The 17,027-nt window shown below is 45.8% G+C and overlaps 1 protein-coding gene across 2 annotated transcripts; it reads left to right on the forward strand.

Annotated features, from left to right (window-relative positions):
- The first annotated feature begins 462 nt into the window (after nt 1-462).
- LOC146207555 (vascular endothelial growth factor A-like) lies at nt 463-16,331 on the forward strand. 2 transcript variants are annotated; one of them, XM_084587123.1, is made up of 6 exons: nt 463-667; nt 5,258-5,315; nt 8,361-8,584; nt 11,931-12,032; nt 12,820-12,931; nt 16,052-16,331. In XM_084587123.1, exons 1-6 carry the CDS (start codon nt 536-538, stop codon nt 16,126-16,128), a joined length of 705 nt encoding a protein of 234 aa, XP_084443249.1. In that variant the 5' UTR covers nt 463-535; the 3' UTR covers nt 16,129-16,331. The 2 variants fall into 2 exon arrangements, with proteins under 2 accessions (XP_084443249.1, XP_084443248.1); XM_084587122.1 differs by having other exon boundaries at nt 466-667; nt 12,820-12,974.
- Nucleotides 16,332-17,027: the final 696 nt, after the last annotated feature.

The raw sequence follows: 17,027 nt of genomic DNA on the forward strand, positions 1-17,027 counted from the left end.
GTGATCTTCATAGCAAAGAATAAAGAACCTGCGTTTGTAACTAGCGAGTTCTGGACGCGTTTTTAAAAGGCTGAAACGAACGAATTCTTGCACAAATTACCGCTATCTATGAAGCGCAAGCGCGACCTGTTGCCCGGGCATTGAGGACGATGATGGTGGGGTAGGGCCTGAAGGATGATTACAGCGCGAGCCGATAACACAAGGTAAATGACTGGCTGACTAGTTTTCTGTTTGCCAACCAGGGTCTTGCAGTGTGCCTGCGTTGCTCACAAAAAAAAAAATAATAATAAATAAATAAAAATATACGCGGATCAAACTTTGACGAACAAATCAGCAGCGTGTTATTTCTGAACCGACGCAGCCGGATAAGACGAGAATGTATCAATTGACTCGGAAGCACGGCAACACATCGTCCGGTTGCAGCCGAAGTTCCTGCGCCCCCGTATTTCCCGGTGCATAAAACGACGACGCGTCGACGTCCGGTAACCGGGCAGAGTGGATGAGCAGATAAGCTTCAGTGCTGTTGGTATACAACATGACGGCGGCATGGCTGGTGCTAGTCGTGTACGCTCTGGCGACTGCCTTTGCCGGAGCTGATTTGCGTTTTTCACGCGAAGAACTCTACCGCGAGTTTCTCGAGCAGCTTGCGCCTATTCAATCCTACGAGGTAAGTTCAGAATGTGTCAAGCCTCTGGCCGTATCCTGTATATATGCGACATAGCTAAGAAGGCTGTCCTGACCCGCATATATATTGAGTTGTACGTCAAGTCGGTTAGGAGGCGACGAGAAAGGAATGCTGTACCCATAATGCTCAAAAGCCTCTTACGGTATGAACTATGAACTATAGACTGTTTGTGATTATGGATTTCACAAGGTTTCTTGTATTTATTTTAGTTTATAAAGCTCCGCAGTTGTTTTTGGATTGAACATATATGAAAATCCTTTATAGGTTTCAACATACATTCGAGGATCATTTACTGCAGATGAATGGGAATTAAGGTAAAATAAAGATTCTTTTGCCGCTGAACTATGCAAAGAACATGATTTCTCAAAGTTGCTAATTAAAGACTAAACTACTGGTCAAGAACTTCTGTCCATAGCATTTATATGAACAAACTTGACATAACGGGTCATTATTAATGCGCAACTTGTATTTGAGAGTAGATATACTACGTACTCCGATTATCGGATGACATTTCCGTGCTTGTAACCCAGAGGATGAATTTCAGAACACAGTCAATGACTTAGAAAGACCGAGAACAGCGGGCCTTAAAGTTAGTTAGCACTAGCGTAGAGTAATGTTTCAAGATCTTCTAAAATATCCTAAAATCTGAAATTTTGGACCGGAACAGCAGTTTATACTAGGTAGCAATAGAATGAAAGCGGCAGAGAAACACATCTACTTAGAGCAGGTAGTGACCGCGAATTGTATTCACTAAAGGGAAATAATTACAAGAATAAGAATGCGGGTAAGCGCATTTGGCAGATATTCTAAGGTCATGAATGAAGTTTGCTTGAAAGGAAAGTGTATCAGCTATATCTTACCGGTACCGTGGAAGCTGAAGAAGGTTATACTGAGGACAACGCAGGGAGCTATGAGAAGGAAAATGACAGGTTTAAGAGACAGGAAGCATTCAGAGTGGGTCAGGGAGCAAACGCCCGAGTTTATGACACATTCTAACTGATACCACCCCTTCATGGATCACTGCCTTGTCGTGGCGGAGGGGCGTGCGAAACTCGACGAAGTCGTGAGCTCTGCTGTGTAGGGCCACCCAAGATAGACAGGTCACGGCAGAGAGTTCTGACAAAATGTGATTCACTGGAGAAGGTAATGGCAACCCACTCCAGTATTTCCTGCCAAGAAAACCCTATGGCCAGTCACAATACCATTATCGATATGGCGCCGGAAGATGAGCCCCCCAGGTTGGAAGGCGTCCCACATGTTACTGGGGATGAACAAAGGGCGATTCCTAGTAGCTCCAGGACGAATGAAGCGGCTGGGCTAAAGCCAAAAGGACGCTCAGTTGTGGATGTGTCGGGAAGCGACCGGAAAGTCCGATGTTGCAAGGAGATATATCACATAGCAACATGGAATGTAAGATCTATGGCGCAAGGTAAACTGGATATCGTCAAGCGAGAAATGGACAGATTGAACATTGATATCTTGGGTATCAGCGAGCTCAAGTGGACCGGAATGGGAGAATTTAACTCCGGCGACCATTATGTCTTTTATTGTGGGCACGAATCCAAGAGAAGGAATGGGGTCGCTCTCATAGTAAACAGAAGAATGGGCAAAGCAGTGCTAGGGTACAACCCCAAAAACGACCGAATGATTTCACTTCGGATCCAAGGTCACCCTTTCAACATAACAGTTATCCAAGTCTATGCACCGACCACTGCTGCTGAAGAAGCTGACGTTGAGAGATTTTATGCGGACCTACAATGCCTTTTAGACCGCACCCCATCATAAGACGTCGTTTTTCTCATAGGAGACTGGAATGCTAAGGTAGGGAGTGAAGAAATATCCGGAATTACAGGCAAGTTCGGTCTTGGTGAGCCAAATGAAGCTGGGCAGAGGCTAGTAGAGTTCTGTCAAGAAAACAACCTGACCATAGCGAATACTCATTTTCAACAGCACAAGAGGCGCCTGTACACATGGATTTCACCGGATGGTCTGTACAGGAATCAGATCGATTATATTATTTGCCGGCAGAGATGGAGAAGCGCTATACAAGCAGTAAAAACAAGGCCTGGGGCCGATTGTGGCACCGATCATCAGCTTCTTGTTGCCAAAATTAAGCTTCGATTGAGGAAAACGCAGAAAACTAGAAGGCCTTTCAGGTATGATCTGGATCAGATTCCATTAGAATATGCTGTGGAAGTGAGGAATCGATTTCAAGAATTAGATCTAGAAGACAAAGAGCCCGAAGAGATGTGGACTGATGTTCGTGATATAATACAAGAAGTTGCTACTAAGGTAGTTCCAAAGCAAAAGAAATGCAAAAAAGCAAACTGGTTATCTGAAGAGGCTTTGCAAATAGCTGAGGAAAGGAGGATGGCAAAAGGTATGGGGGAAAGAGAAAGATACAAGGTTCTCAATGCGGATTTTCAGAAAATAGCAAGGAGAGATAAGAATGCCTTCCTGAACATACAGTGTCAAGCAGTTGAGGACAACAGCCGATTCAGGAACACAAGAGCTCTGTATAAGACAATCAAAGATATCAAAGGAAGCTTCTGTGCTAAGCTGGGCGTGATAAAGGACAAACGAGGCAAGGACCTCACTGAAGTCTCAGAGATAAAGAAGAGGTGGCAGGAATACACAGAAGAACTGTACAAGAAGGACCCGGATGTGCAAACCCAACATAGGACGGTTGTGATTACTGATCTCGAGCCGGGCATCCTGAAGAGTGAAGTTGAATGGGCCTTAGCCAGCCTTGCTAAGAACAAAGCTAGCGGAATTGATGGTACTCCAGCTGAGTTGCTTCAAAACCTCAACCATGACGCTATTAACACACTGCATACATTATGTCAAAAGATTTGGACAACCCTGCAGTGGCCACAGGATTGGAGGAGGTCAGTTTACATCCCCATTCCAAAGAAAGGCAGTGCCAAAGATTGTTCCAACTACCGCACGATCGCGCTTATTTCGCATGCTAGCAAGGTGATGTTAAAAATCCTGCAAGGTAGGCTGCAGCAGTATGTGGATCGGGAGCTTCCGGACGTGCAAGCTGGGTTTCGCAAGGGCAGAGGAACTAGAGACCAAATTGCCAACCTTCGCTGGACCATGGAAAAAGCAAGGGAGTTCCAGAAACCCATTTACTTCTGCTTTATTGATTATGCGAAAGCGTTTGACTGCGTAGATCACAGCAGATTGTGGCAAGCTCTCCAAGAGATGGGAGTTCCAATTCACCTCATCTGTCTCCTCAGGAACCTTTATGAAGGGCAAGAGGCCACTGTCAGAACTGGGCATGGTCTTACTGATTGGTTTCCGATTGAGAAAGGGGTGAGGCAAGGCTGCATACTGTCGCCCTGCCTATTTAACCTATATGCAGAGTGCATCATGAGGAAGGCCGGTCTGGACGAGTCTTCAGCTGGAGTGAAGATAGCTGGAAAACGTATCAACAACCTTAGATATGCGGATGATACCACTTTAATGGCAGAAAGTGAAGTGGAACTCAAGAGACTTCTGATGCGCGTACAAGAAGAGAGTGAGAAGTTTGGGCTTAAACTGAACATTAAAAAGACGAAGATCATGGCGTCTTGCCCTATCAAGTCCTGGAGCATCAATGGACAAGAAGTGGAAGCTGTGACAGATTTTCTGTTCTTGGGCGCCAAGATTACCTCGGAAGGAGACTGCAGCCATGAAATTAGGAGACGCCTGCTTCTGGGAAAGAGAGCAATGGTTAGCCTTGACCGCCTAGTAAAGAGCAGAGACATTAGTCTGCCAACCAAGATCCGTATAACCCGCGCTATGGTCTTTCCAGTTGTGATGTATGGATGCGAGAGTTGGACTGTGAAAAAGGCTGACCGCCGAAGAATTGACGCGTTTGAATTGTGGTGCTGGCGAAGACTCTTAAGAGTTCCTTACTGCCAGAAGATCAAATCAGTCGATATTGTCGACCATAAACCCTGACTGCTCATTGGAGGGTCAAATTCTAAAGTTAAAGCTCAGCTACTTTGGTCATCTGATGAGAAGAGAGGAGTCGCTGGAGAAAGATTTGATGATGGGAAAGGTTGAGGGTCGCCGGAGAAGGGGTAGGCAGCGAACGCGATGGTTAGATGGCATTCTCGAGGCATTGCAGATGAAGCTATGTGATGTTAAGAAGATAGTGAGAGACCGGAAAGCGTGGCGTGACATGGTCCATAGGGTCACGAAGAGTCGGACACGACTGAACGCCTGAACTGAACTGAACTGATACCAAGAAGAAATGGGCAGAAGGTCAGATTCTGCGCAGGCAAGGTATAACAGGGGGCCGCCGAGGGTTAGGCGGGTGGATTAAATTCGGAAATTTGCGGGGGAAGTATGGTCGCAGCAAGCCCAACACCAGGTTAATTGGAGGTGTACGACAGGATATGCACTTCGATGGTAGTATATATAGTCAGGTTCATGATGATGGTGACACATTCAGTGAGTAAAAGCACGGTGACTAGAGGCATGCATAGAGGACCAAATGAATGTATGGAACGACCAAACTGCTATTCTCAGCGGCCACCTGTGTTTGCTCATCCCCATGGGTTCCTCGATTGTGTCACGCAGGCGACAAATGGTTACTGGGGTAACGGCTTGGACTGGCACGACTACGAAGATGTATTCGGTGAGTCATCCTCTGGATCGTGATATCCCGTTTACTTCTGTCAGGGGGTCTGCGTTCTCCGGCCTTGCTGAGACCTCAGGGACATATATAACTGGCGTGCCGCGGTGCGGTTCATGGACTGTATTATCCACACCTTTGGTTGAGGCATTACTGTAACGCCCTTTAAATCAATCGTGGGCCGAATTTGCGCTGACATGGCGCCGTTAGACTGCGCGAAGTATGCGCTGAATGCATCACATTTATAAATAAAATGACTGAATTTTGTAACCTTCAGCAATGGCGTGTTTTTATTTTGACCCACCTAGCACAAGTTTTGCTCCGGCTTTACGAATGTGATTAAATTAACGTTTCTTGTATGGTTGCTTATTACTTTCGATTGTGTGAAATTACGCCTTATAAAGGCAACTTCAGCTCAGCTCTGTCGCCTTAAGCCATGCGGCGCTGAGCCAAACGCGTTTAATCAACATTTACTTATGTCTTTCGTGAAACGAAGCATATAAAAGCGCTGAAATAAACCTTATGTATATCATACTTTGTAGAAATGGAAACACTGATTCCACATAGAACAAAATAAATAAAATGGAGGGGTTCAACGCTGCGGAACCAAATGTGGAGCGAAAGCTTTGACTGTGAGCGACCGACTATTGCATCGAACACAACTAGCGTTCCGTTGAACTGATCAAAGTTCACCGGCGTTCTAGGTAGAATGAGCTCTATGACGTGTGCATGCGATGCCGTCAGACGTTTTAATGTTCCACTCGGTCAGCTCTCTGCGGCGCGAGCGTGCGCAGGGAGGAAACTACCCTTCACCTCTCCGCGTCAGCGCGCGCATCTGCTGGGAGGCTGTGATGACCTTCTCCTCTGATAGAGTGCAGCCAGCGGCGGAACACGCGGCGCACTTGTGGAAAAAACTTTTCTTGGCACATGCGCACTGCCGCTCTTTTTCAGGCACCGCAAAATGCGCGAGATGTAGCTTTCGCTACAAAAACCTGTTTCACCTTGAACGGTGTGGTAAGCCCTGAACCCTTGCAGCTGGGCACAGGTTTAATCTCTATAATCAAGCTGGGAATGGCAAGTGTTTAAATGGAAAATACCTGACGTCGTCCGGCTGCATCGTATGTCATAAAATTCGCTGATCAGTATGTAGACGAGCTCCGTGACATCATAAGACCACGTGAAATGGTCGAGATGGTGGTCGCACTGGTCACGTGGTACAACAGAGAGCTGTGGTGGGCTGATTGGTTGGAGAGGAGCCAGGATCTGCTATTACTTCTCAACAAGTATCCCCTAAACTTTTTATCGCGCAACTCTACGGAAATACAGACATACTGCCGAAAAAAAAAAAAACAGCACCAAAATCAGAACCGCGTGTGACAATAGACAGATCTCATCGGCCGGTTTCATGACGTCAATTAATGCATGTTGGTACACGTAGTCAACCAGCCGCTGCAGCCGCACGGAGCGCCTGCGCGCCGCGTTTCAGAGCGATTTTAGCTCGTTTGTGCAAGAGTGCATTCGTAAAAATTCAATCCTGACGTTTTTGGAGCATTTATCAGGAGCAAAAGACACAGTCAAAGAACTAGAATTATATATTCAGCGATAGTTTGTACAGCTTACTCGGTCGAAAAGCCGTCAGCGTCGTAGTCGTCGTAGTAATTTTCGGCACCGCCTGTCAGAAATAATCTGAGGCTGCGCAAAAAAATATAATCGTATCATAGTAATTTGTGGTGCTACCGTGCTAGGGATATATGACTGGTGTGCGATAGCCGATGACTAGTCAATAAAATAATCGTATTTAGCTGATTACTTGTGAAATTAACGAAAAAACTAAAATATTTGCAAAAAGGTGTTTCGAAGGTGTCAAAATGCTCAGAGTGAGAAGTAATGCTTGATAATGCTAATTAAGAAAATCTTGAGCGTATAAGTGATAGATTATTTTACTTACATGATTGATAAAATGAAAAATGCGTTGAAGTGGCTCAAACTGCTGAGAATGGAAAGCCAAAAAGAAGACTTCAAATTTAAAAAGAAATTAGAAAGTGAGAAAACATCGTCCATGTGTGTGAATTAAACGTACTCGCGGCATACCCTTAAAGGTGCAGCTTAAGTCCCCCCCCCCCCCTCCGCCGCTCTCCTTTCTTGTTTGCTAAAAAGCAAAATGCTTCGCTTAATGCATCGCTTCAATGAATTAGCATAATCCCGAGGAGAACGCATCTTTTTACAATGCATTGCTCATTTTTTTGTGTAAACGTTTGTACTGACACAGCTTCTTGTATCGGACTGTAAAGATAGCCTATGAACACTACAAGAAACAAAATTTTCGAGTGCAGTTTTATAAAGTAATGACTTGATAAATGTTTCTCGGCGGTGAAGTGTGAGAAATGTGCGGTAAGTTCGTGTGGATCAGAGATTGCAGTAGTGCAGTTGCGTGTGCGCGCCCTGGCCAGCTGACTGCAACAACATGGCGGCGGTGCAACTTCCGGGAAACCGGCGCATGCGACGATCGGTCTGTGAGATCGGTCTATTCACGGCTGAAATGTTACAAAACCCATCTCCCGAAAAAGCCTCGATTTTACAGTGGCAGCATCAGGCGGTTAAAGTGTGTGTGTGTGTGTGTGTGTGTGTGTGTGTGTGTGTGTGTGTGTGTGTGTGTGTGTGTGTGTGTGTGTGTGTGTGTGTGTGTGTGTGTGTGTGTGTGTGTGTGTGTGTGTGTGTGTGTGTGTGTGTGTGTGTGTGTGTGTGTGTGTGTGTGTGTGTGTGTGTGTGTGTGTGTGTGTGTGTGTGTGCGTGCGTGCGTGCGTGCGTGCGTGCGTGCGTGCGTGCGTGCGTGCGTGCGTGCGTGTGTGTGTGTGTGTGTGTGTGTGTGTGTGTGTGTGTGTGTGTGTGTGTGTGTGTGTGTGTGTGTGTGTGTGTGTGTGTGTGTGTGTGTGTGTGTGTGTGTGTGTGTGTGTGTGTGTGTTAGAGAGAGAGAGAGAGAGAACATCAAGCTTGACGAATTTTCACATTTAACCACACAACGGCCGCATCTCCTTTGGGCTTATGCAGCCGCGCCGAGTTATAAGAGATTCCCGTGCTCTGCTCCGGACGTGGTGGAAGCGGACAAGCGCACCATGTGCCAACCGCGCAAGCGCTTCGTGAAGCTGCCTCCTGTTTCGACCGAGATCCTGCGCTTACCGCGGATGGTGGAGATGGAGCGCTGCGAGGGCTGGTGCCACGAGGGGGGTCGTTCCTGCCAGCCCAGTGCGCCCCCGCAAGTCGTCGAAGTGCAGGTGCACACGCATATCTGCCGTTTAGCTTTTAGCTGGTGCACAGTGGCCAACAGCTTCCCACGTAGCATCGAATATTAACATAATGCTAAATACTGATATAAATTGCTGCAATGCTAGCGGGTTATATAGAAACGCTATTTTGATGTTGAAATTAACGCTAAATATAGAGTTCAAAAACAGTAACATTTGAGGGAGCATCGTGCTATTGCTACGCTTTAAACGTTGATATAAAGTTGCAAGTTGTACCGTAAACTTTAACGTTCATTGCAAATATTATTTTAATACTCTGTTCTTGATGTTATTACTCTATCTAAACGAGAACTACAGAACAACATTAGAAATATTTTTCAGGCACTCAGTCTCAGAACCCTTTCTATCAAGTCGTTTAGCTAGCAGCACCTGGCAATATAAATATCTTAAATGAGACCGCCACAGTTTGCACACCTCCGTTGTTTTATTATAATTTCTTTCTTATCACCCATTCATCCTTATTACTAACGGGATGCCCTTCGTTAATGACTAGCTTGTCACCACAGTATCCTTTCTGAGGCGAGTCATTTTCATGTTCTGATTGAAGTGTATTTCAGGATCTGTATAATCGATTGATGGAGAAGATGCTGCATGATTCCTCGAATTGAACGGCACGAAGTGGAACACGGACGCGAAGATAGAAATGGACACTGTCTCAGCGCTACTCTCGCAAAAGGAGACTTGAATGTTCTTCTTTAAGTCTTCCTGCTCTTATGACGGTAGCGCTGTGTCGGTGTCCGTTTATGTCTCCACCCGTGTTCCACTTCGTGCATGGTGGAATCATTTTGTCAGCGGTAAAAAAAAAATATATACACATGGTCAAAGAACACGACACACTAGGGACACCCGCTCGACTGCAACTAGATTCTACTGGACATTATACAGCCATCCATGAACACACGCAGGTACTACGCCATTCACACAAGTTCTCACCGCAACCCCCCTTTCCTGCATGGCATGCTATTTAAAAATAGGTTTTTTTTTTTTTTTTTCTGCCAACGCAAGGAAAGGAGTGCTAACACATGTCACCCACCTTGTAAATTTGAAAGGACTCAATAACTTGCCCCGCCGGGGCGGCGCAGTGGTTACGGCACTCGACTACTGTTCCCAAGGATGTGGGATCGAATCCCGGCCTCAGTGGCCGCTTTTCGCTGGAGGCGAAAAGCAAGGCGCCCGTGTGCTGTGCGATGTCGGTGCAAGTTCGAGAACCCCAGGTGGTCGAAATTTCCGGAGTCCTCCACTACGGCGTCTCTCATAGCCTGAGTTGCTTTGGGACGTTAAACACCACAAACCACCACTCAATAACTTCCCTTTCCTCTTTCTGGGCTCCCACACTAATCACGCACGTAACATCAAATACTGCAAAACAATCTTCGCAACTCTTGCAATGCTTCACCAATTACGATCTTCCGGCCAGTGATTCAACAGCTCTATGATGCTCTCTTATGCGGTCATTCACGCACCTTCCAGTTTGGCCTCTATATACTTTGCAACAGGCAAACAGAATTGTGTACGCGACTCAGGTTCTGCACGTCACAAATTTAGTTTGGTGCTTTTAATTTGGTATGTGTCCAGTAAAAACTAGTTGTAGTCTAGCGGGTGTCCCTTGTGTATCGTGTTCTTTGTGTCCGTGTGTTTTTTTACCGCTAACAAAATGATTCCACCAAGCCATTACCAACTAGCCCAACTTGAAGTTTTAACCAATTCGTGCACTTCTAGAAAAGTGTATTGCAGAACTTAACTGTCGCTTATGGTGTTGGCCCTTAGCAAATGTTAATTAAGCTGTGTACTTTTATAACCGGCGGGCCTGCAGTGGCAAAGTAGCCTCTTGCAGGGTTACTTTACCATTGTAGGAAAAGTTGCGTTTCTGTTGTTTTGATGCTCAATGCAAGTTGCAGCAACATTATACGTTTCGGAAACGTCACAGAAAAAATATTAGGGCAAAAAATGTATTAATCTTTGATCAAAGGAAAAAAATGAAATGACGTTTATAGCTACCTTGGTAACACTACGTTTTCGTTTCCTTTGTAGTTTACTTCCTGGAGTTGCTTGCAATGCTTTCAAACGAACTTCCTTATTGACCGCATGTGTTTGGAAACGCGAAGGAGGGAAAGACGGAAACGGCAACGCGGTGTGATTCATACATTCCCTAGTAACGAGACACCTTGCCTTGTAACCCCCTCCCGCTTTGCATCCTCAAGGGCTGGAATTTTCTACCTCTGTGATGTAACATACCAGGTGATTCTTTTTAACTGTTCGGAGACTATTAACGTAAAACTGCAATAGGTACTCTGGTGTGCAACGCGCCGTGCAGGCGGGTTGCATAGCATAAATGACCATAATGATTACACGATTAGTTAATTAGAAATAACTAATTAACTTTTGGGTTTCTGATATTATGGGCAAAATTATAGTGTCATATTGAAAGCAGTGCAGCATAAAATGTCAGTACATTCAGTGCCTGTTCTTAGGAAACGCAGCTCAGATTATCGGACAAAAAGATACGTATTTGAAAGCTTATTGAATGGGTTTTCCGCAACGCAAATTTAACATGATTTTGGCAACAATACCAAGCGGCGCGCGCACTGACTCACATCCAGTGGGAAGCCGTCTAAGAAAATATAAAAACTAGGCTCACCTTCGATGCTGACAGCCTTCTTCCCGCAAATTTACCGCTTAAATTAAAAAAAGAAAAGTTGATTGGATAATTTCAGTAAATTAATCGTGCAACCATTGCGCTATATAATGAACATAATGCCCGAATTGCTCTATATTGCACCTGTACAGAGCACACCAACGTATTTATCGCATGCATGCTTTAAAAATATACATGTAAATGCTTAAAATAATCGCCCGGAACACCACCGCTTGTTTATTGTAATCGCTTCAATAATGCTTACAAAATACGCTTTCAGAAGCAGAAGTATATTTTTGTGATAGCACAAAACGTTCCATATTGCGGAGACGAGTGAAGGGAAACCAATCATTCGGACAAATCTTTTCACAGTCCGTTCAACGCTGTCGCGTTAAAGGCGCACTGAAATCATGTTGTCCACCGATGGTAAGGTCAGAGGGTGACAGTGATAGATATGAAATTGTTTTTGACGATATCAGCTCAATCACCGATTTCAGCGCACCACATACGCCATTGTTTAGGGAATGGGTCAGCGTTAAATGCGGCTGCCGAAGCCGGAATTTCTTATACATTGATTATTGTGATCTGAAGCGAAACGCTTGCAGCCGAAAACCACTGAGCCACCGCGGGAGGCACAATGACTGACCTTATTCAATCAGTCCTTTGCTACGTCTTTTTCAGGTGATGAAAATGAACATGACACCGGAAAGGCCCCAAGCCCAGTGCGCTGTAGAGTACCTGGAGAAGCACGCTGAGTGCAGTTGCATGCCCGCCCCACAACAGGTGACCACTCCACTCCCTCTGGCTTATGCACAGCCGCACCGGCACGCATCCGAGACAGCAAATGAGAAAAACAGGCCAATCCTAATGCAGGCCTAATAATATAATCCGTTTATGAAACACAATCTTTTGAGACATCGGAATAGTCTGTTAAGCGAAACCTCATTTCCGAGTTGTATTGAACTGTTCCCGAACTGGCAGTAAGAAAATCTGAAGTAATACACTCTGAAGGGCTAGTTTGTTCATATTAATTGAACGAGTAAAAGTACGCGAGAAAGACGGGACGTAAGAAACACACAGGCCCAAACAAGGCGCAGGCTTCCAACTAGTTTTATTCACGAAACAGCTGGCTTATATAGCTTATATGTTTTGTGAATAAAACTAGTTGGAAGTCTGCGCCTTGTTTGGGCCTGCGTGTTTCTTACGTCCCGTCTTTCTCGCGTACTTTTACTCGTTCAATTAAGAAAATCTGTACTGTACCTTTCCCATACGTGACGGAGCGCCGTGGAAACGGCGACTACTGCTCTCAATGGAACCGAGTCGAGCGGGCTTCGCTCACTGGGAAACGAGCGGTCGAGAAAACGAATGAATCGAACTTGCCTCGTCCAAGCTGCGCTGTCCTTGTACCTGCATGCTTCACTTCAAACTAATAGAAATGAACAGAATTACTGAAAAAAAGTGAACAGCTACTGACCAGTTGTATAAAGCTTTTCCTGCAGTTGTGGTTGTGTAACGAGTACCCTTCATCTTGTCGTGACATGCCCGTGTATGTGAACTGTATGTCGTGCAGATGTTGCTGCTGCCAAAATTCGAGCGCCACTGTCCAAACCTGGCAGAGAGGCAGCTTTGTAGCGGACCGGACCGAAGGTGGGATTCAACAACATGCCAGTGCTCATGCGAAGGCGAGTGCTCCACGGGCTTCGAGTACAACAACCAGGAGTGCAGGTACTACGACAAGGACAGCATTTAGGGGGGGGGGGGGGGGGGGGGGCATATTTACAGACCAAATAGTGAACAAACAAAAATTGCATATCGAGACGGCACAGAGGGAAGCGACGCAACACACACACGCACACACACACACACACACACACACACACACACACACACACACACACACACACACACACACACACACACACACACACACACACACACACACACACACACACACACACACACACACACACACGCGCACGCACGCACGCACGCACACACTCACGACAGGCCGAATTCGGTTATCTAGTGGACATTATATTGTGGAAATTTTACTGTTCAGCCGAACCCGGATATATCAAACTCAAAATGGATCGCAAATAGTTCTATATACCGATAATTCGATATGTAAAATAACGGGGAAGGAGATGAGCTTCTCTGTGAACCAGAAGCGTTTATAAGATATATCAAGTTTAGCGGGCCGCTTCCTGCAGCGACGTACTGCACGCTGGCGTACTTGCAGTACACCGCCCACCGCGAGGCGCGCGCCTAGCAGCACCTGCAGAAATGAGTGTCGTTGTAGCTGGGGCTCACATTTTGCGCCACAATGGACGGCGTTTTGATAAAACGTCATCGCTAATCATAAGAGGTCTGATTTTGACACTGGTGCAATATAAGCGCAGTAATAACTCAATTAAAATTGGGTACAGTTCATTTCGGCGTCATTAGTGAAACAGGGCGCATGTGAGACGCTGCAAGCCTTCGAGCAGCTAGGCCGGCCTTCACGCATGTCAGCAGTGTCGCGTTGAAAGCACGACAGATCGAAGGACGCTTCCACGAGGATGGGCTTTACAGCATTAGCACTGCCAGAAGTTGGACACTCAGCCGACCAGGCTGCATGCGGGCAGCAAAGTTATCATTACTGCGCTATTATTGTGGAATCACCCCTGGCAACGGCATGGCGCATAGTTCGATATATCGAATTTCCACCTAAATTTCCATTAACTAAATTTCGATAAAATTTCGATACTCCATTTTTAGAGTGTAGCTCTGAGGCACCTGTTCGGCGTGACTAGTGGACAGTTACATTATGCTCGGCCTCCCGCAACCCGCCAGGCTCATCTGGAACACGGCAACGTCTTGGGCCGTCTGGTGAATGGCGGCTAGCAGGCGGCGAAGTGGGGAATTGGAGAGGAAGGGTAGAGGGAGAGTATTAGAAACCATGGTTTCTTGAGGATAGGGCGAGAATCGAGGCATGCGTCACCAGAAGATGGCTTCCACGCTGTGTTAGGTTTGGGGTCGCGAGCGCCTGAGTAGCGTACCGCTGCCACCAGTTATTACGTTCGGCGCGCGGCCCCTCGGTAGCGTTGGCCTGGCGGCTCCGTGGACGGCGGACGGCATCAAAGGTGCCAGCAAAGACGAGGCGTCTTCTAACGAAACAACCTTTATTAAAACATCATGATGTAGCGGGCAGAGAAGCTGACCCGGAGAGAATACAGACACGTTCACACAGCTGGTGTCTAGCGTAGTCTCAACGGCGCGTCAAAGTAGTCTCTCTCTCAGCGGAGTCGGCCGCTGCTTTTTATAGGTTTTCCAGTTCACGGGGAAAGGGTAAACCTTCACAGGAAATGGAGCGCCCAACAAGTCTGGGCAAGTTGGGATGACTCAACCGCAGGTGGTCCGAACGCATCTCCTCCACCTCCTGCAGACGGGCGAGGGCGGCGCACTCTCTCATGAGCTCCAGGCTTGGCCGGCGTTTGCACACACACGCACGCACACACATTTGGCGCGTGGTAGGATCACGCTGAGACTTGTTCGCGGGAGGAAGCGTTGCGCGGCCGATGAACGGCGTCGAAATGGCCGATCCGCTCGCGGTTCTGCCTGTTGCTATGCGGTGGCCGCGTCAGCACTTGTCGGTGGCCAAACGTAACAGCAGGAAGAACTGGGAGGGCGACTGCCAGAGAAAGAGGTCATGACGAGTGCCGAACCAACAGAGAAGTAACTGGCCGAACAATGCGCAACCACAGAGTGGTGATACGAAAAACTGAAGGAGGGTGATTACAGTACGTAAAAGCATTTTTATGGCGAGGACGGAGGAACGGAACACACAACACGAGGGTGAGAGAAATGCCGAGGGAGGGGATGGTGTGTCTGAAGACAGAGAGAGAGAGAGGTTCAGGTTCAATATATATCTTTGATTAACTTTACACATGCATGAGCTGCTCGGACTAATAATCTCTATATCCAGAATGATACACATAAATCGCCAGCAAAAGGTAAACTTTTGCTTCACAGTGCATTAGTATTTTTACTTCTTCAATACTGCTGCATAATCTGGTGTACCACATGTTTCGCAAGGGTGACCAAACTACATCTGTCAAAAAAAGGGAGCAGTCCGATGCATTGCAAATTGAACTTAACGTCCTACTATGCTGGTTTTGAAATATAATTTTTCGTGTTTTATTCGCATAATTTCAGATTAATCGTACAATATACAACATTCTTGAAAATCTACCGAAATGCGAAAATCGTTAGTGCAAAACTACATAGAAACCTTCCAGCTTTACTGTCAAGGTACAGAGAAAAACAATATGTGCATCTATACCAAGTGTACGACAATAAACTAGCCCTATACTACACTCTATCGTCCTTGTTAACAAGGTTGAACACCGGAAGTTTTGACCTACTAAGAAAACGTAAGTGCGTAAGCCGTTTCTGCTCTGAATGTTGCATTTTATTGCTGTTTCTTACATTACATTATGACATGTTGTTTTCCTTTTGACATGCGAAAAGTTTTCGCTTTTTTTTTTTGTATAGGGCACTGCCACATACCGACCGATTTGGAATCTGCAAATTAATTCAATTTCTTTGCTTTGTCTCGCTTACAAGTTTCTGGAGTACTTGTTTAGCCGTTTCTATAAAGTTTAGCCCAGATTCCTTCATTCTAGAAAATAAAAATAAATGTAACTGATAGCAAGTCGGGATCTGACCTGCACGTTTTCAAGATACATGGCGGAATGTATTAGCTGAGTACTCTTTCCCTGCGCACAATAATGAGCTCACTGTTATTTTTCTGTCCATTCCAGATGCGTGCCAAGGAATAACACCGTTTCTACTTCCCTGCCTTCTCAATAGCAGACTTGGGTTAAAAGGCGTTTGCTAGTGGAAACACCACTACATGCAAGTTGAAAAAAAAAATAAAAACGATACGAGCTTGTTATTTTCTAACAATATTTATTTCAGTTCATACTCCACGGTCAAAAGTTAGGCGAATAAATTAAGGTCTTAATTATTAATGGTATCATCATTGTCACCGATGTATGTATTGCCTGCTACCCAATCCAACATGTTTGTTTGTGGATAGTCCTCTTGATTGTAATTGAGCTGATGAGCTATAGCAGAATTACTCCCCAATATGGGGGACAGCAGACATTTTAACTTTCGAATCCATTAAATTTGCTCAATGCACTAGAACTACATACGTATGTATGCATGATGTAATTGGCAATCTTAGGCTCGATCCTTGCACAGCTACAAATATATGTCTGTAGTAAGATGCAGCAAAAAAAAAAAGGACAACAAAAAAGCAACAAATTCCACACCAGTGGCAAAACGCAGCACAGCTCCTCGCATTCAGTACAACCATTGGCTGCAGTGACAGTGTAGTACTACACATTGTATAAAAGGGAACGCTTCAGTAAAACAGAAATTTCTTCCTTACCACAATAGAAGTAGAAGAGTACTCTTTCTTCTCAAAATTTCGTCCTGGAATCTTTAACCTTGGGTGCATTCTCCAGTTTGATGTACAAAAGCACTATTTTTATGTATGCCTAAACACATAGTTCTATATATTAGCGCCGCGCGACAGCCGTGCTTGGCGCCGACGACGACGAAGCGGTTGTTGGCACGAGCGGCGCGCTGGTGCTGGACTCTGTGATCGGAACTACAAGCCGACCTTATTCTCGGGTCCTCGGCTACGTGTACCTTCACGGCTCCCCGTGACTTGAGTCGTGACAATATTTTGACTATCACTTGTACATATCATTGCCGAATTTGGTGGCA

The sequence above is a fragment of the Amblyomma maculatum genome, chromosome 1 (genome assembly GCF_055883805.1).
Source record: "Amblyomma maculatum isolate TAMU_Amacu chromosome 1, ASM5588380v1, whole genome shotgun sequence".
Lineage (NCBI taxonomy): Eukaryota > Metazoa > Arthropoda > Arachnida > Ixodida > Ixodidae > Amblyomma > Amblyomma maculatum.

Bases quoted from the DNA above. Each gene is read 5' to 3' on its own strand.
- LOC146207555 (XM_084587122.1), top strand. From the start codon at position 536: ATGACGGCGGCATGGCTGGTGCTAGTCGTGTACGCTCTGGCGACTGCC. The intron at 8,585-11,930 runs GTGCACACGCAT...CGTCTTTTTCAG, and splicing joins CGCAAGTCGTCGAAGTGCAG to GTGATGAAAATGAACATGAC. The intron at 12,033-12,819 runs GTGACCACTCCA...TATGTCGTGCAG, and splicing joins GCATGCCCGCCCCACAACAG to ATGTTGCTGCTGCCAAAATT.